The 23,840-nt window shown below is 41.8% G+C and overlaps 1 protein-coding gene across 1 annotated transcript in view; it reads left to right on the top strand.

Annotated features, from left to right (window-relative positions):
* The window catches only part of PSD3 (pleckstrin and Sec7 domain containing 3), a 500,329-nt gene that overhangs the window by 67,506 nt on the left and 408,983 nt on the right, over positions 1–23,840 (top strand). Inside the window, 1 exon segment of the mRNA XM_039875742.1 lies at positions 13,894–14,781. Coding sequence (XP_039731676.1) covers positions 14,017–14,781 — 765 coding nt within the window. The 5' untranslated portion in view covers positions 13,894–14,016.

The following is a 23,840-nucleotide window of genomic DNA, read 5'->3' as shown; positions in this document are numbered from 1 at the left end:
ACTTGGACACACTACTTCCCTTATTTCTGTCATCTCCTAGTCACTCTTTTTCATTCACTGCTTCCCAGTCTTCCTCTCCATTCCAGATTCTGTCACTCTTTGTAACTTCTACATTCTAGGAAAGGACATTTCAATTCTTTGGGTTCTTAGTTTCTTCACCTCCTTGTCTCAAATGATCTCCCTCTCCCCTCTTCTATTTTAGTCATCTACTCCAATAGTTGCACCCTAGACCATTTGCACCACCTCTAACATCTCAAAGTCCAACATCAAGCTCCCAGACCGCCCATGTCTTTCTGGTTTGATTGTTCACATATTTTCACTAAAAAGTCCTTTAATCTCATTATGACTTCCACTTCATTGATCATCCTATCTTCCCACTATCCATCAATATCTTCGTAAGTGCCTCCTTTCTTGCATAGGTTCAATCCCATACTCCAGAATTCTAGTCATTTTTACAAATGCCATAAATTTCTTTTTCTGTCATAGCTTCGTGAGTGTGTTACGGGCAAATATCCCTAGCAGCAGTATAAGGAATGAATTAAATTAGAAAAAAATTGAAGGCGAACCTGCTGGGACAATAAAATGATCCAGCAGATATATATTTATATTCTTCAAAAATGTAAGTGACTATATAAATGTATGGTTGCACTAAGTTACATACAGTAATTAAATTCTTCATTAAGAATTCACAACGTTTGACTTTATCAAATAGGTCAGTCTTGGGTTTGTCATGTTCAAATTATTATAGTTTTTAAATAAATGTCCCAGATTATCTCAGAATACACTTATGCCCACAAACTGTAAAATAGTTATAGTGTGTGGTTTGGGGACTAATCAGGCCTGGAAGTATCTTTCCACAGTAATTGGGAAAAGCCTCCCACATTCAGCTGGCTATTTTTAAACACAAGCAACCTCTCCTTCCAAATCAGATTACTTTTAACTTGGAGAACAAGGACTCTTATTCAGGACATGTGTGTGCCAGTTCTGAAGTTCTAAGGCCCAGTTCCTTCAAAACATCTGGATTGAAATGGTGCCTGGAAAAAGTGATTAAAGTACCTATGAGTCTTGAAAACTTCAAAAATGGTCCTACAGATTTTAAAGACTTGTTTAAAAACAAACAAAAACTAATTCTATGCAAAATACCTGGGGTGGGAAGGAGGAGGGTAGAGGCAAAGAACAGCTCTACCTTAAACACCAAGAGAAATGAGCAGTAAAGAAAGAAACCTGTTGAATTGAACTGATGCCGGGAGGCCTCTGCCTCTAGCAAAGGGCTTTAAATGGCCATTTTATTCATATATTGTCTTTAAATCCAAAAATTTTAAGTGAAGCCACAGCCCTGGCTGCTTGGGTTCTACGGTGGTAATGCATGGGGGAATATGGTGATGAAAGCAGAGTTTGCTGCCCGCAAGCAAAGGTGCATCTCAAGCACCCCAGCTGTGGGCACTGCCGTTGTGAGGCCTCCTCTGTTTTTACCTACTGGGGCGTCCTCGGTACGGTGGGAATTCAGAGAAAATACTGGGGGAATAAGAAAAAAAAAAATAGAGCTCCTCTGAAAGGCATCTGAATAAATGAGTTTTAGTTTTAATTGTTTGGATAGAAAGCAGTATATTAATCTCTGGGTAGTTTTAGGACTAGAGTGGTTTATCTTGAAGAAACGGTGCAGTGAAAAGGAAGGAAACAAGAAGGACAAACTGCCAGTTTAAAATAAGTCACAGAGACATAATGTACAATGTAGGGAATATAGTCAATAAAATTCTATGCGTGGTGACAGATGGGTACTAGACTTATCGCGGTGATCACTTTGTAAGGTATATAAATTTCTAATCACTATGTTGTATACCTGAAACTAATATCATACTGTATGTCAACTATAATTTAAAAATAAATTTTAAACGATAACATTTTTTTTTTAAAAAAAGGAAGGAAACAAAAGAAACTTGACAGGATACTACCAACAGACATTCACAATGTGACTAGGTAATTTTATGCCGGTATAAAAAAAATGTATTAATGACCTGCATCTGTCATATATGGGCCTCCTGGACTAGGACTGTCTCCGGGAGGCGTGTAGATGGTAGCAGGGCCTGAGGAAAGGGCCCTCGCCTGGACATCGGAAGACTTGGGTTCTAGCCAGAACCTGTCTTCTTACTAACTCTCCAACCCTGACCAGTTGCCGCCCTTCTAGGACGATTCCATCCTCTTAGACTAAAATGCTCCACCTTCAGAAGGAGGAGCGACATCTCTTGGAGAGGCTAGGACTGTCCATAGATGCAGACGTGTTAAAGAGTGGAGTAGAAGCTGGACTCCAGCTTGGACTTCATCCTCTCTGTAGAGTACGAATTGAGCTCATCCACTGGGGGAGAAGCGTGTGAAGAGATTGAAGCGGTGTCTGGGTGAGCAGACGGAGATCAGAAAAAGCTGGCAAAGCCACAGTAATGTTTACAAGTGCAGACATGTACTGAACCTGACAAGTCTCCTTGAGGCGGGTGGCAGCATTTCCCAGTGTGGAGATAGAAAATGGAAATTCTGGAGCAGTGTGAGTCTGAGAGAGAGAGGGGGGTCAAAAAAAGATCCTGCGGTCAAAGGTAAAGACATACTGCAGAGTACATTCCCTCAATGCGTACATTAGCATATTAAAGGCTCTGAGGAGTCCTGCAGTAAAGAAACAGGGTTAACTATTTAATATTGAACTTGCTTGACTATAGAAACTTTAAAAAATATGTTTGTTAAAATTTCACTGAACACCATAGATAAAAACATCGTTTTAGGGTATAAAATCCAAGCTTACTAACAAGGCATTCAATGCCCTGCAGGATCAAGCTCCTGCCACTGCCGGCCTCAAATCTTATGCCTAGTCCTACTGAGCCCACCCACCAGGGCTCCTCTCTGCCACCCCCGCCCCGCCACGGTCTGCGCACCCCAGCCTGTCCTACAAACCACGTGCCTCATGCTCACTGAAAACACAAGTGCTCTCTTTGCTCACAAATGCTCTCCCTCGCTTTGACTGGTTAATTCCTATCCATCTTTTAAGATTTGTGTAAAATCATCCAGGAGAAAATTGTTTGTTAGGGATATTTTGTAGCCTAGAGGGGAACCATCTATTTGGAAAAATAACTCATCTGTACATAGCAATATCCATTCTATAAATTTTTTACATATTATCGAGTCCTTGTTTCTATTCTGCAAAAGAAACATTATTATTATTCTCATTTTATAGGTGAGAAAATGAGGATCAGAAAGTCTATTTCCTGACTGGGCAATCCTGCCAAGGCAGATCAAAGCCCGGGCCTGCCATGCAGTGGGTGCATGAGTCATAGGAGTGGAAAGACTAAGCATTTGAGGCGTTTCTTCTCAAACACATCATCTGACTGCTTCTCTTTCCCATCTGGTTCTCTAACATCGTCACTGTCCGCATCATGGCGTCTGCTTCTCGAACGGGACTCCGGTGACTGAGAAGGACACAGTCTAGGGTGGAAGAAAACTCGTTTGTACCCTGCGCACACGTCTCTTCTCACAGCTGCTGCTGTTCTCTATTTTCTGCTTGGCTGGATTTTTCTCAGTGTTAACTGTTTTTTTCCTATTGCTAAATACAAAACAAACAAAAAGCACAGTCACGTGTGTGTACACATGCTAGTATATATTTCTTTCAGAAGCAAATATTTGTAATAACAAGGAACTGGAAAGGATGAAACTCGTCTTTAAAATTTTTTTTTACATGATTTACCATATTTTTAAAGTAGGAAGGACTAGAGGAGAATTCTCTGACTACAGTTGTAAACATTGAGCCCAATAAACCTGTGTTGTCGTAGGACTTCACCTTCATTAGGCGCCCTACGCCCTTGGCTTGTGTGGGGCTTATGTGGGATGATGAGTGCCGGTGAGTCTATCCCCAGCCTGCTTGTGGCACCTTCTCTCTCCTACCCTGCTTCATCCCCAGGAGCCAGTGAACCTGGACAGTCTATATGTAAGCAGCCTAAGAAAACCACTTGCCCCAAGATTTCAGGGGGGTGATGGGTTTGCTCCTCCAAAAGAAATTAGTATTTTAAAGGAGATTCTACCCTCACCCCCCCAAGGCAATGATTAACCCAGGGAAATGGATCTATAAGGGTAGAAATTTTGGGTCTATGTCACTCTGACGAGCATATCTTTTAGGCCAAGTATCCCTCCCTGGCATCTTTCGATTACTTTTTTTCCTTTCCCACTTATAAGGCCATCCTGACTACCAGGGGAAAATAAATGATACTAAGTTGAAAAAAGAGATCCTAATGCATATGTGTGTTAAGTGCAGTAAACAGTCATTTTCCATTATTTGAACAGCTGCACAGACCTAGTGAAAGCATTCTGTTTTCAAACAGTTGTGCTTTTAAATGTAGCTTATTGCCTCCTACCCACCCCCCACTCTTTTTTTTATTTGATGTGGCCTTTCAAGATAAATATGGCCTTTTTCCTGCTATTGCAAGGTTTCCTTCTGAAAGGCGTAGAGGGTGTGTGAGAAGCAGATCCACTGATAACCAGCCGATATTGCCTGGTCTGCGGGGCGAAGGTGAAGCGGATCCACATGCCTTGTCTGTCTGCATCTGGCCGCTTGGTGTGACCACGTGCCCACCAAGACTTAGTGCTCCATACTGGCTCCATTCTTCTCCCTGCAAAAAGGATGCACTGTGTTTCACGGGCAGCTTCCTGAAAGGAACACAGCCTGAGTGCTGCAGAGAATGGCTCTGAAGTCTGCAGAGCCCTCCACTCGCTAAGGCTGCTGCTTGATCGTTACCCTCAGAGCCTCTGTTTACTTATCTAAAACTGGGGGTGCCAGTGGCTACTTCGGGAACTGGTGAAATTCAGCCTATGAAGCGTTAGCACATGGCAGGTTCATAGCTACCATCAACCCTTTCTCTCATGACCAGCAGTGTGGAGAATTAGCGTTGTCAGACACCAGAGAAAGGTTTGTTGGGCCAAAGGATTGATTTGAATACACTAAGAAACTGTCTTTCACGGAGTCAGCATCGCCTCCCCCTCGCATGCTTTAAGAGGTTTTCAAGGCTCTTTATGATCTGAAATGAGGCCCTCCAGCCTTATTTCTTATTGTAAACCCCACCTGTTCTGCGGGTGCTCTATCACTCTGAGCTACATTCCATGCCCTAAACTTGCTATATAATTTCTCATGTCTTTCCTTTAGTTTCCTCAGCCTTGAACATATTTCTCTCCAATCTTTACCTGTTGAAATGCAGACCTACAAGGCCCACCGCCTATGTCACTTCTTTCATGAGCCTTGCCTGACAGTTTTGTCAGAATTCCTCTCCTTAGGCCTCTACTCAGTACTTATCACATACTGTCTTGTATTAAAGCAGTATGCTTTTATTCCTTCCCCCGTTAGATTACAAGCTTATTAAAGGCAATAACTTGTCCATTTACACCATTTTTTCATTTAACAAATATTTATTGAGCATTTACTATGTGCTAAGCTCTGTGCTAGAGACGAGTATAAAGTGGACAACAAAACCACACGGTGCCTGCCCTGGTGCTGGGAAAAACAGACTTCAAACAATTAAGCAAGCAAATAACTCTGCAACAATACATCGTATCATTTGCTATGACACTTGTTGCATAGACTCACCCATAAGTAAGTAAATGTTTGCTAAATTGCCTCCTCTCCACTGTTCTCATCTCAGCTTCATCTTCAAAACTCAAACATTTATGATGCTTCTTTTACATGGCGGTTCACACCCATACTAATCTCTTTATCAAACGGTTGCTTGGCTACATCTTAAGCATTCTCTTCTAGGCACACGTTTACATTTTTGCAATATGAGAATTTTCCAGATCTTTGAGTTCTAGTTCCTTTTTGCTTAATAATTCCATCTTCAAACCATTTCTCTCTTCTTACATTTTACTATAAGAAGTCAAAAGGAGCTAAGCCGCTCTTTCGATACTGTGTAGAAATTTTCTCAGCCAAATATTCAATTTCATCACTGGCAAGTTCTACCTTCCTCAAAATACTAAAACATAGACACAATTCAGCTAAGTTTTTTGCCACTTTACAACAAGAATTGCCTTTTCTCCATTGTTCAATAACATGTTCCTTATTTACACCCGAGACCTCATCAGAATGGCCTTGACCCTCCGTATTTCTACAAATATGTTGTACATGATTATTTATGTATTCTCTAAGAATATGAAAGTCTTCTCTACAGCTCTTCTTTGTTTTCTGAGCTGTCACCAGAATTACCTTTTAAAGTCCTTTATGTGATAATCTCAGCTTCTTCCAGCATACACCTAAGCTGCTTCCATACTTTTAGGTATTTCTTATAGCAGCACCCCATTTCTTGGTAGCAATTCTGTCTTAGCTTGGGCTGCTATGACAAAATACCATAAACTGAGTGGCTTATCAACAACAGAAACTTATTTCTCACAGTTCTGGAGGCTGGGACATACAAGATTAAGGTGCCAGCTAATTCGATGTCTGAAGAGAGCCCTCTTTCTGGTTGCACACTGCTGACTTCTAGGTGTGTCTCCACACAGAAGAAAGAGTGAACTGCCTTCTGGCCCCTTCTTATAAGGACATTAACCCACGAAAGGGGCTCCATTCTCCTGACCCAATTATCTCCCAAAGAACCCACTTCCAAATACCATTACATTGATGGTTCAACATACAAATTTGGGGGAAGAGAAAACATTCAGTCCAAAATGTCAGTCTTCTATCGACTCTCCCCGGTCTAATATGATGTCCCCTCTTCTGAGCCCTGTAGCACTTTGGCTCCATTGCCTCTAAGGACATTTACTTGCTTGCACCTGGATTCAGAGTTACCTGTACTGGCAGCGCCCCACTGGATCTAAGCTGCTTCTGGGTACTGACTGGTGCATACTTACCTCGTAGTCCATGGAGCACAGGACTCCCAGTGCCTGGCACACAAATGTCCAACAGCATTTATTGGAAGAGTAAACCTGTGTCGCTTCATGGCAATGACAAATATGCCACTAATGTTAGACACATCAGTTATTCAGTTGATTTCTTATCTTAAAAGAAAGCGTCAGGACTCAAATTCTCCTTTACAGTCTTAACATGGTAATTATTCAGCAGTACTCTGAGTCAAGGCAGATATTTTCATATTTTACATACAGAGATTGAATTTTCACGTCAGTGCTACTGGTGAGGTGTGGGGCCAGTAATGCAGCCTGGTCTAAGGCTCTTTCCTTTTCATTACTCTTCTCCAAACCAAAGCCTGGACCTGTCTCCAGTGGGAGGCAATCCTTCAGCCTACAGCACCAGTCAAGAAGTACAGCAGAAGCCCAGAAATCCTGAAACCAACGCCGGGAATTTATTTTGGACAAGTAAGGATCGCAAATATTATCTGGCCTTCTAAGATTTTAGATCTCTCCCTTCCTGTTGCTTAAAGGATCACATCATGCCTTTTTTGGGACAGAACTTGTGTTTAACACTGATCCAGGTGACTGGTTCTTGACTTCTGGGTCATTCTGCCCTTGCGGGAATTAGAGAATAGAGCAAAGGGGTCAAACTCCCCAAGAAGAACTGAGAATCAGTGTGTTTTTCCTTCAAAGACTTGATTTAGGGCCATTACTGGAGGATAATGCCACTGCAGGAGAAAAAGTGGGTACTCAATCAATATATGTTTAATAATTATTTTTATTAAGACCTGATAAAACCTCTTTTATGTCTGCTTAAACAGTGCCTCATTATAGAGGTCAACATATCAAACACATAGCTTTCCAAACTTACCGCTGAATTAGTCATATATTGATAGCATTTCAGTGAATTTTGTCATCTGGTATATATTAAAAAATTGCCAATAATTCTGATATGAGTCAATAACTGAATCAAATGTTTTACTTATGAGAAAAGAGTTGCAACATTAAAATATTTTGAATAGCTTTTGAGACTGCATCTGGAGTTAGAAAAAAGAAAAAAAATTTTCTAAAGCTTTTTGAACCTTCTTTTTTTCCTGTCTTTTCTCTTTCTTTCTTTCACCTTAAGGAACAATGTGTGATTGGCATCAGAATAAATGTTATTGGAAGAAAGTGCTAGAAAGGGAAGGATTACTGATGGCTGGAGTGTCTGGCAAAGATGCCAGAGAGATGGTGTAATCTAGACAGGATTCAGGAGACAGTAGCATTTGCGTAGGTGGGGAAGACAGAGAGAAGAAGGGTTCGAGTGAAGGCTTTGCACGGTGAGCCTGGGGAGCGCATCTTATTTGAGGGGTACTGACAGGGGAGCAGTGGAGAAAAGTCAAACCACTGGCTGTGGAGTTGACCTTTATGTTGGAGACACTGGTGACCACTGGTCATAAGCGTGACAGACTTGGGGTCTTAGAAGACTGGTGTAGCAGCAGTTAGTAAAATTGGGTGGAGTAAGCACTAGAAGGACTCCATAGGGGTAGGCTGGGAATGAAGACAGAGGTAGCACTGAGGGGCACTAGGATAGAGCAGCAGCACTTCAGAGCCCCCAATGTTTGCAGTTGATGAAAGGAGCCTGAGTGCTGGCTTTGTTAGTGACCTTCATCTCCAGGCCTCAATTTCTTCATCCTTGTGGCCTCTTGAGGACTAAATTGGATAGCCAATGGGAAATCCTTGGTATATGGGAGCACTACATAAAATCGCAGCCATTACTGAATTCAGTAGAAAGAGGCCATTGTCTCTGATTACTTATAAAATGTGCACTTAGAAATAATTCCTATTCAGCTGATAAAGCTTTTTGAAAGCTGCTTCCAGTAAACTCACAATACTATGAGGATGGCTTCACTGAGGAACAATCTACAGCAATTAGAGATTAAGAGAAGGAGGTACAGCCTCTGACTCTGGCCGGGGCTGCAGAGTACGAATACCTCAAACCTCACTCCTTGTACCTCAAACCACCCCATCCGGCTCCACCCCACCCTACCCACTCTGTGAAGTGGAACACGATCCCTACCTGGCTGAAAGGGTCCCCATCTCTAACTGCTCAGCACTTCCACAGTGGAAAGGGTTTAGAAACCACGAATGAGAGGATCGTCATCTGGGCATGACACAGGACAAAGCATTTAAATTCCTCATGGCTGGTGCTCTAGTCTGTTCAAGAACTTTTTCCATTTACTTCAAAAGCAGTCAGCCTGTGTGATCAAATGCCAGGGAGGCACATACCAACTTAAAATATGAAGAATCTCTCAAATACACCCATGTGTGCATGGTGTCAGGGTGGCAGGCAGTGGAGAAAATAGAAACGGGATAAACACGAAGGACTTTCTAATTAGAATATTTTTCAAGCATTCCCATCTGGTTCTTCCATAAACAATGATCACAATTATCGCATGGTGTCATCTCCTGAAGAAATGAGCTCAGCTTGCTTTTTGGGAAAAGGCAAAATGGCCACAGGGGAGCGATTTCAAAGAAAGTAAGAGGGGGAGGAATTGAGGAGACCGTAGACTCCTGGTACTTAAAGAGAATGTGAAAAAAGTTTCTTTTTTTTAAATTAAATTTATTGGGGTGACATCAGTTAATAAAATTATATAAGCTTCAAGTGTACAGTTCTATAATATATCATCTGTACACTTCATTGTGTTCACCACCCAAAGTCAAGTCTCCTTCTATTACCATGTATTTGACCCTGTTACCCTGTTCTATCTCCCCCATCCCCAACTTTCTTTTTGTTTACCTCTCTAAATCTCAAGTCTTTGTCTATAAAATAGAAGATAAAGCTGGCCCCTAAATATATGCATTAGGAAATAGTGGGGCATCACGGAAGGAATGGTGACTTTGGAGGCTGAAAGGTCTGGATCTGCATCCACTTAATGCTATGTCGCTTTGGGGAAATAGTTTAAATTCTGCAGACTTCGGTGGTCCTGTCTTTGAGACAGCGAGTCTAATATTCACCTCATTCTGAGGATTAGAAGTGATATATGCATAATGCTTATGGCAGTGTTAGGTGTGTAGTAGCTCTCATCAACACCATTATCAAACTCACTATTATAAAGATCTTCTTATAATAACGAAGGAAACTAAGCTACAATTGTGAAGGTGTATTCCTGACCTGTAGACAGAATATCCTGGAAAATCTTGAAGCCTTACATGTTATGGCATCCGTAGGAATGCTTAGGGCTTATTCTTGGTGCTGCTCTGACTCTCCTATTTCATATCCTTCAGTTTGGTCCCCATATCAGTGCCCTCTTGGCATGCCTCTCTTACCTCTTCATGCCTCCCTAGCCATTTGGGTTTCATTTCTGCCAAGCTCTCCCTCAATCCCTTGGCCGGCCTCCACCTCTGCCTTGTCTCCCATTCTTTTCTTGACTCAAGTACACATTTTCTAAAAACATCCTTAGAACGAGAGAGGGCTATAGTTACTACCTTCTCCTCTTCCTATCAGATGCAATGGGTCACTACCATACTGGGCACAGTGACTCCAGAGGGCTCCCAACTTAACTGCCAGGAACAGACTGCTGTGGACTCTACCCTCTGAGAGAATGAATGAGTGTTGAGTGGCAGGCTGTGACTCCCTTGACTTAAAACTCTGAGTAGAATATTCACTGGAATTTTCTGGGACACACTCCTCTAACACTTGTTCTCTGGAATTGACACTTTGGGGAGAATTACTTTTCTTCATCTCAAACAACTGATCTGGAGAAGGTACCATTTTGTACAATCTTGAATCATTTAAGCTCTTAAAAACACTAGGGAAACAACTTCAGTTAGAGAGGTTAAAGCTCCCTGGGCAGCAAAGACGACACATGTGGGGTGGGTGGATGTTTCCTGGGAATCCAGGCTTTGAAGATAAGAAGTGCAGACTGGCTGCCCAAGCCATGTGGGTGAGGTCCCCCAGGCATAGAGAGGTGTGGAAAGAGTCAGACCTGCATGAAAATCTCAACTACTGCCCTCCCTAACAGTGTTGCTTTAAGCAAGTTACCTCATCTCCCCTATCTCTCTTCCCGCATTTCTAAAAGGGGGATCATGCTGCCTACTTCATAAGGTTGTCACAAGGTTCGAGTGAGAGAAGTGAATGCTCTGGTATCCCTCCACAGTGCCCGCTCCCCTTGTGAAGATTCTAAAATGTTCTTTTTCTCTCTAGATGTGATGAGAAGAAATCATTAGCAGAAACAGTACAGTGTAAATTATGTTCTTTGCATTCACTCCTTATGAATCTTGAAAGTTGGTGGTGGTGGAGAAATATGAAATCAACTTAGAATCCTTTCAGACAAAGAAATCTTGAGTCTTCAGAGAAATCAAATACAATGATTTAATTTAGAGTTATTATTAAGGATAACATTATTATATCAACACCCATCCTGACTTAAAGACTTACTATATATTACATTTGGGTTTACACAGTACTCATATAGATCATCCCATTTGACTTTCAACACAATTCTGTAAGTCAGGAAGGACAGATATTCAGAAACTTGCTGATCCACAGCTAATAAATGCTCATGCCAGGACTCAAACATGTCTTTACACCCTAAATTCACTGCTGACTCATCTTTCATCCCAATTAACTCTTTAGTTCTCAGATACTTACCCATCAGATAGGAAGCATAAAAACATGTACGTCATTGCTCATTTCATCTTAAAAAAAAAAAAGGTATAATTTACACAACAGGTCAAATTTTTCCATTGGGCCAACCAATTTTCTCTAAGCCTCAACAGTGTATGGGTATAAATTCTAAGAGTTGCTAACATTTATTGAGAAACCATTACTATTACAGATACTAGAAACCAGATATGATTACAGCCCTTTACATACACTTCCATTTAATCCTGGCAACAACCCTAGAAAGTAGGTATTATTACCTCATCTTACAGAAGAGGAAACATTATTAGAGAGGTTGAGTAACTTGCTAGAGGTCACGCAGCCACACAATGGACTCAGAGCTATGCTATTTACATCACAACAGAAACCCTTGTTTCTGTGGCACTTACCCCTACTTTTCATACAGAACCCCAGCCTTCTAAAGTTGCCCCCAAATACGTAAGGGTGTCCTAAGGAGTTGTCTTACATGTGTCGTCCAAGTCAGCTCTGCCGTCAAGTCTCCAGTGGCATTCACCATTTCTTTATTTTTCTACTCCAGCTCGCATGACCTAGATATAAAATATTTGGTAGTAATCACTGCTGTGGTAGACTTGCAAATAAAAAGTTAGAAGAGAGGAATGCCTCGAACATACCACCACCGTTTTGTTTTTGTTTTTATACATCGTTTTGTTTGGAGGTTGGAGTTGAAGTGAATCTTCCCATACCATAGCTCTTTAAAGCTCCTGCCTACCTGGGGCAGTTTTGGTAAAAAGGCATCAGGCAATTATTTCACTTCTCTGAGTCCCATACTCCTCGACTGCCTCACAAGATTGTATTGTGCCTTGAATAACCTCCGGTATGTAAAGCACCTGGTTTAAGGCTTGGCACTTTAAGAAACTGAAACATAAAGAGGTTCCTTCTCACCCATATCCCTGTTCTACATGAATACAAAATAGCTCCTTGCCTTATTAATAATTAATCAGTTAGCAAACAAGTATTAGTTGAGTGATTACAATGTTCAAGCAAGTTATTTATAAGAGAGTTGGAAATTACATGAAGAAGACTCGACATCACTCACACAGGATTTCTGTTGAAAATTAGTGTGATCAGCTAACCATCATTATTTCAATGGATGAGTGAGTCTAAGACTTGGGCATAATATTGTTTTGCTGCATTTCTCTCTGGTATTTGTTATAAAGAGATTATAGTGGTCTGTGCCTGGCCCAGACAGCTCCGGACACGTCTCTGAGGAGACGCCACCCATCTGGAAATGTGGGCAAGACTTCCATAACCTTGGGTGAAAATCTGTCGTAAGATGTTTGAAAACGAAAACCAACAGAGAACCCCAGCCACTCATCCTGGGAATTTCCTAAGGCGCACCCTGACCAGCAGCGGTCAGCCAGAGCTGAGCCCTCTATCACTCCAAAGGGCTGCTACTGGGATGTAATGGCCAGGCGTCAGGGAGCGAGAGAGCTCAGGCTCCTGTGCTGCAGAGCAGCTAGCTTTCAGGCCATGTGCTCAGTTTGTCTCAGAGGATGATTTTCTGGTTCCCTTTCAGTCAGTCAAGTTCAAATTGAGTTTTTTAAAAAGCTTTCTCACCCCCTGCCCTCTGCCCTCCCCAGGAGCAAGGTAAGCAGCGCTCAAAAGCTTCTTTTCCACTGTCAGATAAAATGAACCTATAGTAACACTCTGAATATGAATTACTCCGTGAGTTTTCAGGTGACTTGCTATTGTTCTCACAAGTTAAGAAGGTTAAAGTATTTAAAAAAAACAAACAAACAACGAAACCTCCTGCCTAATTTGTTACCTGGATTTTTTTTTCTTATTTCATATTTCCCTCTTCTTTTTTCCCCTTACTTTGTATTTTTCATCCTCGACTCTTTTTTCAAAATTTAGTGTGTGTGTGTGTGTGTGTGTGTGTGTGTGTGTGTGATGCCAAATACTTTGATGTGGGACTGTAGGACAACCCCTGGGGAGACTCCTGAATAACCACAGGATTTAAAGTAGAAATTCATTAAAACATTAAAGTTGTTTACAACTGCATATTATCAGTACAAATAAGGTAGATTAAAAAGTACACTTTGAAGTGTACTAGAGGTTTCTTCTAAAAATCACACAGTGTCTCACAGGTCAGATACCTAACAGGTGTAGCTAATACAGAGTTTAGGATTAAAATATGAGGAGGCGGACAGTTAAGAAAATGGAGTTCCATCTGACACACCACAGTGAGGGGCCAGGTCTTGACTGCCCCTGCCCATCCCTCACTCCTGGATTGTTCTTCACCAGTCTGTCTGTTTTTGAGATTCTGTGAATTGAGTGCAGCGTCCAGTCCCACAGCCAACATCCTCTAATCTCTACTCTATGAAGACTGCCCCTGAGTGCTAAAGGTGTACCACTTGCTTCCTCAGGTTGTCAGTGAAACCATGGGACCACCGAGTCACCTCTGGCCACAGCTGCTGGCATTTGCATCCCTGGGCACTGAGGTCTGAACTGAGACCCTGGCAAGGACCAGCCCTACCCCTTTGGCGGAAATGGCTGAGCAGCCTGAGCAACAGCAGATGAAAACTTCCTTCCTCTTCATCCAGCTGCAGGCCCCCACTGCTCGCGCTTTCCCCGCCCTGTCTCCAGCCACTGCAGCCTGGACAGCAGCCCCAGGAGGCCTGGAGCGGGGACACATTTTCCCAAGTCCCAGGACAGGGTTCTTGGCAGGCCAGGACTTCAGGCACACACGGAGCTTGGCTGCTTCTCCTTGGCGCCTGCTGCAGGAGGGCCGTGGGACAAAGCAACCAGCTGCTTTCTGTTGCTCTTCTCCGAAGGGGGAGAAGGAGAGAGGCCACAAACCTCAGGATCTGGATGTGAGGAGGGGTGGTGTCTGCCGATCCCCATGTTGCAGGCGTTCCCTGGCCCCAGCCTCCAGGAAATTTGGCCAGCTCCAGCCCCTGTCATGCACACTTCCTAGCCCAGATGTCGTCATGAGCGATGGAAGCAGCAATCCGTCCATGGGCTGGAAGCACTGGCCAGTTATTACTGCCCCCCAGGACCTTTGGGGCACAGACTCTCAATCTTGGAATGCTTTGGGATGCTCAGTTTCGCAAGCCACCCTGACCAACGCTGCTGACAGGGGTGAAAGGGCTGTGCCGAGGAGAGGTGCTGCCACCAGCCAGATACTTTCGAAGAGCTGTAAAGAGGGAACAGGTATCACCATGCGGGCGAGGAGGGCAAGGCTTTACAGATACTGTCCGCCTGTTCAGACCAGCAAGAGCGACCCGGCCCCACCTGCTGCTCTGCCTCTCAAGGTAAGAAAGTGTGAGTGGCTGAATCCCCCAGATCCCAGCTGTTCTCACCGGAAGAGAGAATGGAGAGAGGGGACAGAGATGCCCACAAGGGTTCCCAGTTTCTCATCCTTAGGTTTCCCTCCATTCTGCATGGGCTACACCTTCATAGCAGAGGTACCACCAGCCACAGTCCTCCTGGGCCTGGCTCTTTCTTGTATGCTGTGCCACCTTCCCAACCACTAGCAACATTTTGTGTAGAAAAAGGGAATGAATAACTGTTTCCCTAGACTCTGCAAAATATAGAAGATGAGTCGGGCAAAGAAGTGCATATTTTGTGGGGGAAGACCAGAGGGAAGGACAATGGAGGTGCACAGACATTCACTGAGCCCTGTGATGTGCTGGCCGATATGCTAGGTGTTTTCTTATATCCCATTTATCCTCATAACTACCCTGAAAAATAGAGGCTCACATCCTCAATTTCAGATGAGGGAATTGAGAAGTGACTCAGCAAAAACCCTCCCCCTGCTTTGAAAAAGGCAAGGGCAGAAGCAAAACCTTTTCTCCAGAAAGAGCACTGGGGACTTTGGAGCGGCTTGGGGAATCCTGAGGAGGTTTCTAGAAATGGAGCATGATCTTGGAACTCAGCCATAGCTTTGCACCCTCCCCTCTAAGTGGATGCGTAGCCCTGGGCATCAGCCTCCTCTCCTCCCCTTTCCGTCAGGAAGGGAAAGGGCAGCACTGCGTGGTCTCCAGGGTCTCTTCCAGCTCTTACGGGCTCGACCTCCAATCGTGGCCGTGCCTACTCTTTGTCATTAGCATCTTATTCTCTGACTCAACCTCCTCATCATGCTGATATCTGAACCCAGCCTGCTTTCTCCACCCAGCTCAGGGATACCTCGCACAAAATAGATGGATTGAAAAAAAAATGATTTTCTTTTTCTTTTCTCAATAGCATGGACATCTTGCTATACTTTGTACATATTTGCACATATCCAGGCAATAGGGTGACGGTGAGGAAGGGTGTGTGTGTTGGGGCTGGTGGGATGAGGCAGAGGAGGAGGGACTCTTATTGGAGTATGTAGAACGTTGACACGGAGGGGACTCTCAGAGAAGTCACAGGAGAAATAGAGGAAATTCACAATATCAGGAAAGAGGCCCTGCCTGGACTTGGGAATGATGCTGCTTCACCTAGATTCTGTGGCTCTCTCCTACATGCTTCTGCACACCACCACCCGCCTCCCCATTTCTCCTTTTAACAGTGAGCCTGTATGGCCACAGTTCAGAATCAGGGAAAAAGGATGAGCCCCAGTTCTCTTTGGAGGGGAACTCTTAGAAGAAGAGAAATGCTAGCCTGCTCCTTAAGAAACAGTTTACATTCCATCCTGGTTCTTGTATCGCTCATTTCCGACAGGGATTTAGGAGGAATGACATGCCCATGTGTCAGAGACCAGTTTCTGTCTGTGGGGTCACACAGTAGCTGTTTGTGTGCTTTAATGCTGTTCTGATGACCTGAAAACTCCATCTTGCCCTGTTCTCCCCTCCCATCTTCCGAGTGTAAGCCAAAGCCTCAGAGCTGTTGCCCCTTCTCCAGGGAAAGGAGCTTTGGGAGTTGGTCCAAGTGGGTAGATTTCCACCTTGTCTGCCCCCAGACATCTGCTTAATGGGCCTAACAGGGCCCTAGACATCTGCCCCATCTAAAGTAAAGATTGTAAGATTTCTTGCTAAAAACTTAGAAACCCCAGGTTCAAGTCCTAACCTTAAGCAACTCACCAGAGCTCTCAGTTTTCTCATCTGGAAAACCTGCCTCATAGTTGCTATGGAGATTTGCTATGGACATAAAGTGTCTGGCCAGTGAAAGGAGCCCTCAGTAGCCCTGTGTTAAGGGAGAAAAGAGGAGAAAAAAAAACCAGTGGTTTACCAGGTAGGATCAAGAAAGCCATAGAGTTAGAGGTGTCAGTGTAGGGTGGGTCTGGTGAGGAAGCAGGGCTATAAAAACACATCTTTAACCTTGCTATGATTCTCTCCCTCATGGGAAGGAGAGGAGTTGCTAGATTAGCACCTTCGGAACCACAAGGCCTTTAAATACCTCATGGCTATTACTAACCGACAGATGACCACTGCCTGGTCTTGGGTGTTAGAGAAAGCAGCAAAATCAGCAGAGATAGTTTTTCCATCTGCCCAGCCTTGAGCAGATGAAGGTGTCCTCTAGATTGGATAGATTAGTTGATGAGAATTACCCGATCCTCTCATGTTTTGAAATTTAGCTTTATGAGTCATAGCAAAGTGCAGAAGACTGATTTAAAATGTCTTCTTGTCAATTATGAATGATGAGGCCCTTGATTACCTGTAGTGGAAATTTTCACGTGATACGTCCACTCAAGAAAAGTGTGATCAATTATATTTATTAAAGTGAAATGTTGGTTATATGGAAGCAAAATCTTTTCTTACACGTGTATCATAGGATTGATACTTTCCTAGCATAAAAATCTGGATCTTAAATGTAAACTCTCTTCTTCATAATACTCTATGTGGCTAAATTTATTCTCTCACTATTCAAACAAATGGGCTCCCTAGTGAAAATTGTTCAGTTACATTTTTCTAAGTATCATAAGGAGTGATCGCTGCAAATCAAATCACTTGGTTCTTCATTTATGCTATGACTGGCTTTAGTGAAAACAACTGTCATACTCTATGACCTGCAGAGGGTTCAGTGCACTATTTCCTCTTATTTAAACCTCAAAACTCTGTTAAGATGTACATCAAAATCATCCCCACTTCACTGAAGAAGAGACAGATGCTTGAGGATGGTCAGCAACTTGCTGAGACCCAAGACTAGGACATGGCAGCACAGGACAGAGCTAAAGTTGTCACCTCTGAGGCCAGACTTCTTTCAGTCTTCTCTCACCTTCTTCTGAGAGGGTGAGATTTCCTGGGAAGGCAATCCACCATTTCCTGAGACCTGGTGATCATTACTACACTCCCACTTTGTCTGGTGGAGAGGGTGGGAGAAGGCCCTCAGGACTAGCTGATCTAATGACCTGGCCTTGTGTGAACAAGCACTGCTTTCTAGAAGCACTGAAAGTCTAGCTGTAGAGGACATGGGGCTCCAGCTCCCAGCAACACCAGCCAACGGCTGCACCGCTCCTGTGGTGAGTCCATCAGTGCGAATCAGAAAGCGTTCCATGGTCTGGGGCCAGAGCCTGCCCTAACAGTTTCTTGGACCCCATGTTCTGCTGCCTCTCTGTGGGAACATGAGGAACTGTCAATGCGTGACTTGAGTTTGGGGCTAAAGATACAAAAACTTTACAAAGACACAGAAAACAGACACAACTCAAAAGAGAGGAAAAAAGCTTTTTTTACAATCATTTTGGGAAATTTCTAATTTTATTTGACTCGGTCTTTGTATCTTACGTATTTTATATTTTGAAATCAGACACAACTCAAAGGAGAGGAGAAAAGGCTTTCTTGACAGTCATTTTGGGAAATTTCTAATATTTTTACTTGGTCTTTGCATCTTATATATATTTTATATTTTGAAATAACAATGACTTTTGGTATCAACTGGCAATGACATTGGGAAACTAGCAGTGAATATATTTTAAAAATTTCCCCCAAATGCCATTTTTGCAAAACCCACAAAATTTCCACCTGTAGCTTTAAATTTCCCAGAAGTGTTACTTCTCTATTTTCATCTTACTTTTTTCTCTTCTTTTCTCACCTGAAAAAACAATCAACTTTTTGAGTTTTCATCACCAGATTCTAGGAGTGTTCACGGTTTAGAAGAGAGGGTGAGAATGAACAAGACAGATGAGGAGTCAGTGGGAGGCTTGTGTGGAAGGGATGGGTACATTATTCCTGCAGGTAGTGAATGGAAATCAATGTAGGTCAGTTTTCTTAGAAACAGGCCCTGTGTAGCAGGCTAGAGAAAATAGTTTTAACTCTCTGTGTCATGGATTGTTTTGCCTTAGAATAAAACCAACGTCTGAAATATGTCTCTAAAGTACGTTAAATTGTTTATAGAAAATTTTTATTTAGAGTAAAGGTCACTGGCACTGGGATTTAAGAGACAAAAATGAAGCTCTGCTTCTGCCAACTAACTAGCTAAGTGGTCCCCGACGACTCACTGAGCAAAGCTGGGCTGTCTCATTTGGTCTCCGAGGTCTTTCCAGTTCTGACATTCTGATGAGTATGAACTCAGAAAGGGAATGAAACTGTTTAATGAAATAAAAGTGTTAAAATAACTTAATTTCATCTACCTCAGCTTGACTCTAAAGATTATTCTGTCAAACGACTTCACCACAGGGAAGCTACACACAGTGAGCTCGCTTCTCTCAAGGAGAGGTAGGATTTCAGTGGGGAACTAGGATGGTTTTATACATGAATAGCACTATGCCTGGCACATAGCAGGCATGTAACGATTAGGTGTATAAATGAATGAATGAACCTTTGAAAAGGTGATTAACATTCAGCGATATAAAAGAGTCAGTGCCTTCCTTGAGCAACAACATGGATCCCCATCACAGAATTTTAGGGCCAGAATTGCAAGCTCTCTGTACTCTAATGATTGATATTTCCTTCTCTGACAGATTCTATTTGAATGCAATTCCCTTTTGGAGTTGAAGACTGACCCCCAAATAGACATGACCCCCAGGAAAAGGTCATTTATGTCATTTGGGGTAAACACATTTACTTACCCAAGCCTGCTTGAATTTTCCGGCCTGCCATAAGTTTAGAAACTGTTCTGTTTATTAAATAATATTCTAGATCATTCTGTTTTTATATTAACCCTTCTTGGTGAGCAACTTAGAATTTACAACTAGAACAAAGAGAGAGCTTATAAAGATGCCATATAGTAATTTTAACAGTGATATGGATAAATGTGCAGTGGTGTCCCTTTTAAAAGATGTTGGTGTGTAGAAGACGGTATCGATTACATTGAAAAGCTTTTCTTTGGTCTGTTTTACACTGCATTGGTTTTGACTCAGATGTCTTGATTTATTACTTGAGTAAATAAATCCTGAGATAACAGAATGGGCTTCCATTCTTTTTCATCTTGTAATTTTCTTTGGTGTTCCCATGACAACGTTCTCTCACTCTTTTCCTCTCTTTACCTTTTCCCTTGACAATCACACACAGAAGTCCTGTGGATCATTGTACAGGTGTTACCCTCATGGAACTACATATATCTCAGCATCTTGATTGGAAGAAGAGGGCATAGAGCACATGGACCACTTCAGAGTTGTGTGTCCCTGTGCCATGTAGAAAAGCAATCATAGTAGGAGCTGGGACATAGGCTGCCAGCCCTTTCTTTGATTCAAGTTAGCTAAGTAAGGACAAGTCTCTTCATTCTGGGTCTTAATTTCTATCTGCAATGAGAAAAGAATAGACTGTGGTTTCCTTCCTTCTAGCTCCATGATTCTAAATTCCTGCCACTGTATTTGTGCCTGTATTTGTGAAAACTCAATTGAAATTACAGCTTTTGATGACAAATCTCTAAAAGTCGATTGTATTTAGAAGTCATTACTGTTGGAAAACTCTTTTAGTTATAAAATTAGAAGTCTCTCCAATATCTAGAGGATAAATTGGAACTAAAATACATTTTTAAACTTTTTATGTCAACATATACCCAATTTTCTAATTTTTAGTGTTAAACTTTTTATAAAATATTGGTAGAGTTAGTCAAATATTAAATTTTGCCTGAAAGATTTGGACAAAAAGACTAAATTGAAGGTTTTTAAAAAAATAACTATGCAAAAGCAAGTTGTGTTTTGTTATTACCTTCCATATTACAAAGAAATAAATTTTCTAAAAGAGGTTGTTCTGTGTTTTTAGTTGCATGAATAAATTATTCAGCAAAGAGATTATTGAAAACTAGTTCCACGCAGGATTTAAGATCTAGAATAATGAAGAGACTTGTCCTTACTCAGCTATTTTTAATCAGTTCCAACAGGTTGCCTCCGTTTAACTCTGAATTTTTGTGCCCTTGAACGAAAGTCTTCTATCACTTGCAGATTTAGTTAGGACTCTTGATCGTCTATAATGGAAACCCCCAAAACTATTTATTTAATCCCAAAAGAAGAGGATTCATTAGAAGGAGAACACATGCGTTGAGGGTAGGGCCTTGTAGAACCCGGGGGCAGAGATGTGGACGGGCTTCAGGACCAACTGGAATGAGGGCTCCAGAGCATTCAGGTCTCTCTTTTCATCTCTTCTCTCCACTGCCCTCCATCCTTCTCTGCACTCTTCTCTGAATCATTTTTTCTCTTTCTGTCCATCTGCTTTCTCCACTCTCTGTTCCACAGGGAGAAATAATTCTCAAATTTACATCTCCTTTCTTTAAAGACAATCCAGACTAAGACCAGAATCCTTCAGGTCTGCTTCCCAATCCCCTGGGAAGAGGCTCCTTGGTCCAGTGCAGGTTGTGTGTCTACCCGATCTACTGCGGCAGGGGTAGGGCCGTGCAGCTCACATGGTACTATCAGGTCTGCTCAGAGTCCAGAGTTAGTTATAACCATGGAAATCTTGGAAAGGGACAGTTTCTAGAAACTGAAGGAATGTGGAGAGGAGGGGAGCAAGTATGGACAACCAACCCAATAAAGGCCAAAAATACTTTCAGAGAGTTATCAACTAGAATTATAAGATGCCTTGTATAAATGTCCTTTCTAAACCCTCTCAGATTTTAAGTAAGCTAATTTTTATAGTCTTTCAGAATATTTTTAAAAAGAGCATCCCCGCACTAAGTAATATCAGAATCGAACTATTGCCTACATGGTTTATAAATAGATTTGCTTCCAGAATCTGCTACTGGTTTTGATACAGTAAATTTTCTCTTTCCAAGATTTTTTTTTTTTGTAGATTTTTAGAGACTATAAGTGCTACAAGATTTACACAAACATAAGTCCTTAAGTAAAAGTGGGGTTCTATAGTTAGCAGATTGCCGTCTTGGATTCTGCATGTGATCTCTTCAACTTTATAGCAGCTCACTGGGACTCCTGACCCAGTGTTCGAGGAGTCAGAACAAGAACAACAAAAAAGAGAATATAAGCCACATTCCTCAAACTTGGTTATACTGATTCCTTGAAGTGAGCCACATCAATGAAAATCAAAACGTGAGCAAAAGAAAGAACGATGGCTCTGTGTAGTTACATTGTGGGCTGTTGTAGGACCGCATTTTTAGGAAGTTCACTTTCCTTCATTCTAAAGTAATCAGCAGCTGTGACTCTTTTTTGGCTGCCCTTTGTGTTGTGCATATTTCCTGTGATTATATTTAGTCAATTTTAACTTTTTGGAATTTAACTTTCAATTTTCAGGATGTGTGATTTTGTATTAACCTTTCAACTACCATGTCCAGATTATGAGATAAAAGTTTCCAGAACATTAGTCAAGCACTTATAATTATCATTTATCATTTGAAAATTCCATTTTACCTGCAAGGAGCATGATTACTCTTCATTGACTGCTCAATCTGATTGTATGATGAAGTAACAATTAAAATATCACCCCATTTATTCCATGCCATATGCAGAGAGATTTCAAGAGTTTATATACACTCAGTTTTTTCCCATAAAGGATTTCAAGTACCTCACAACTATAGCACACATGATAAATTAAAATAATGAAGGTTACTACACTAGCAACAAAGAATCAGTTCAAAGAAAATAAAAAGAAGGGTCAAGATAAAGAAAAGATCAGGTCAAGATTAGGAAAAGAATCCAAAGGAACATGCCATAAAGGCCTATAGAGCTGGTATATTTAAAAATTAAAGTTAGCCATGTGCTTTCTAGCTGCCCAAACTTCAAGAGACATGGTTAGCTACACAGTTCTGATTTTGACAAGGGAAGGAGAGAGAGTAAGAGACTTCCTTTAATATATTCCATAGAAATTAGTTCTCTTAAAAAAACTGAATTTTGCTTGCCCTTGGAAATAACAATAAGAAAATAACATTTTGGATAAAAATCATTTCTAAAGAGTCCTTAACATTTATTATTTCCCTGTTTCCTTATGTATACATACAACATAATTTAATTTTCTTGATAGTTGAAGTAATCACTATAATAGCAGTATTGCTTGCTAGTAACTTTAGATTTGTAAGACTCTTTGCTTTTATACTTAATACTCCCAAATACTCTGCTCTGTGAGTTCTCTTTGCTTTTTAGTAATTTTTTAGTTTCTTCCATGCTGGCTTCTCTTTTCTTGCTGCTATTAGTGTGCCTACCTCTAATATACTTCTTTTAATCTATCACAGGTCAGGAAACAAAATTGTTTAAATTGTAAGGCAAGTTTATTAATTATGTAAAGTACAAGTAAAAAGGCTCTATGGGATGGGGGGGTGTTGAGTGGATCAGCAGAAAAATCTCATGAGTTTTACTATGGATTATTTTTTTCTTCTGATTTTATGTGTTCAGAAGATGCTTTTGCTTTCTATGACTATGGTCACGCTGTGGATGAAGAAAGTTGCTGACCAAATAAGTTCTGGATTTATTTATTCAGTCAGTGTTTCTGACTGTCTGGCAGGCACTGCTCTAGGTACCAGGGATACAGCAGGGACTAGGACAAAGTCCTTGCTCCTATATTCTGGTAGTAGCAGGAAATGAAAAATGAGTAAACAAGACACAGACACTGAACTTCAGATTGTGACAAGTGCTTGAAGAAAATAAAACAGAAGGGAATGATGAAGTGAGGGGTGCTAGAATGAATAGTTTAGTTTGTGTGATGAGAGAGGGTCTCATGGAGGAGGTGACTCTGAGCTGAGACTTGAATGACAGGCAGGAGCCGGAGCCAGCTGTGGGAAGATCAGGGAGGGGAAGGTCCTAGGTAGGAGTTAGCAGAAGAGTCCCACGTACCTGCAGGATCATTAGTGAGCATAAGTTACTGGAAAAGTCAGGACCAGGTCACATAGGACCTCAGCGTGAATTTCATTTATGTACAATATGGAGCCTTTCGAGAGTTTTAAGCATGAAAGAAACACAGAAATTAAGGGAAAGATGGCTGTATTAATGAAGTGACTTTCCTACAGTTATACTGCAGATTACAAGATTTAATATTGCTACCTCCTACTTCCTATTCTTGTCAAAGAACCC

This window comes from Pteropus medius, unplaced genomic scaffold, assembly GCF_902729225.1.
Source record: "Pteropus medius unplaced genomic scaffold, Ma_sr-lr_union100, whole genome shotgun sequence".
Classification (NCBI taxonomy): Eukaryota; Metazoa; Chordata; class Mammalia; order Chiroptera; family Pteropodidae; genus Pteropus; species Pteropus medius.
The sequence above is the reverse complement of the archived record's forward strand: the minus strand, read 5'-3'. Positions and strand labels throughout refer to the sequence as shown.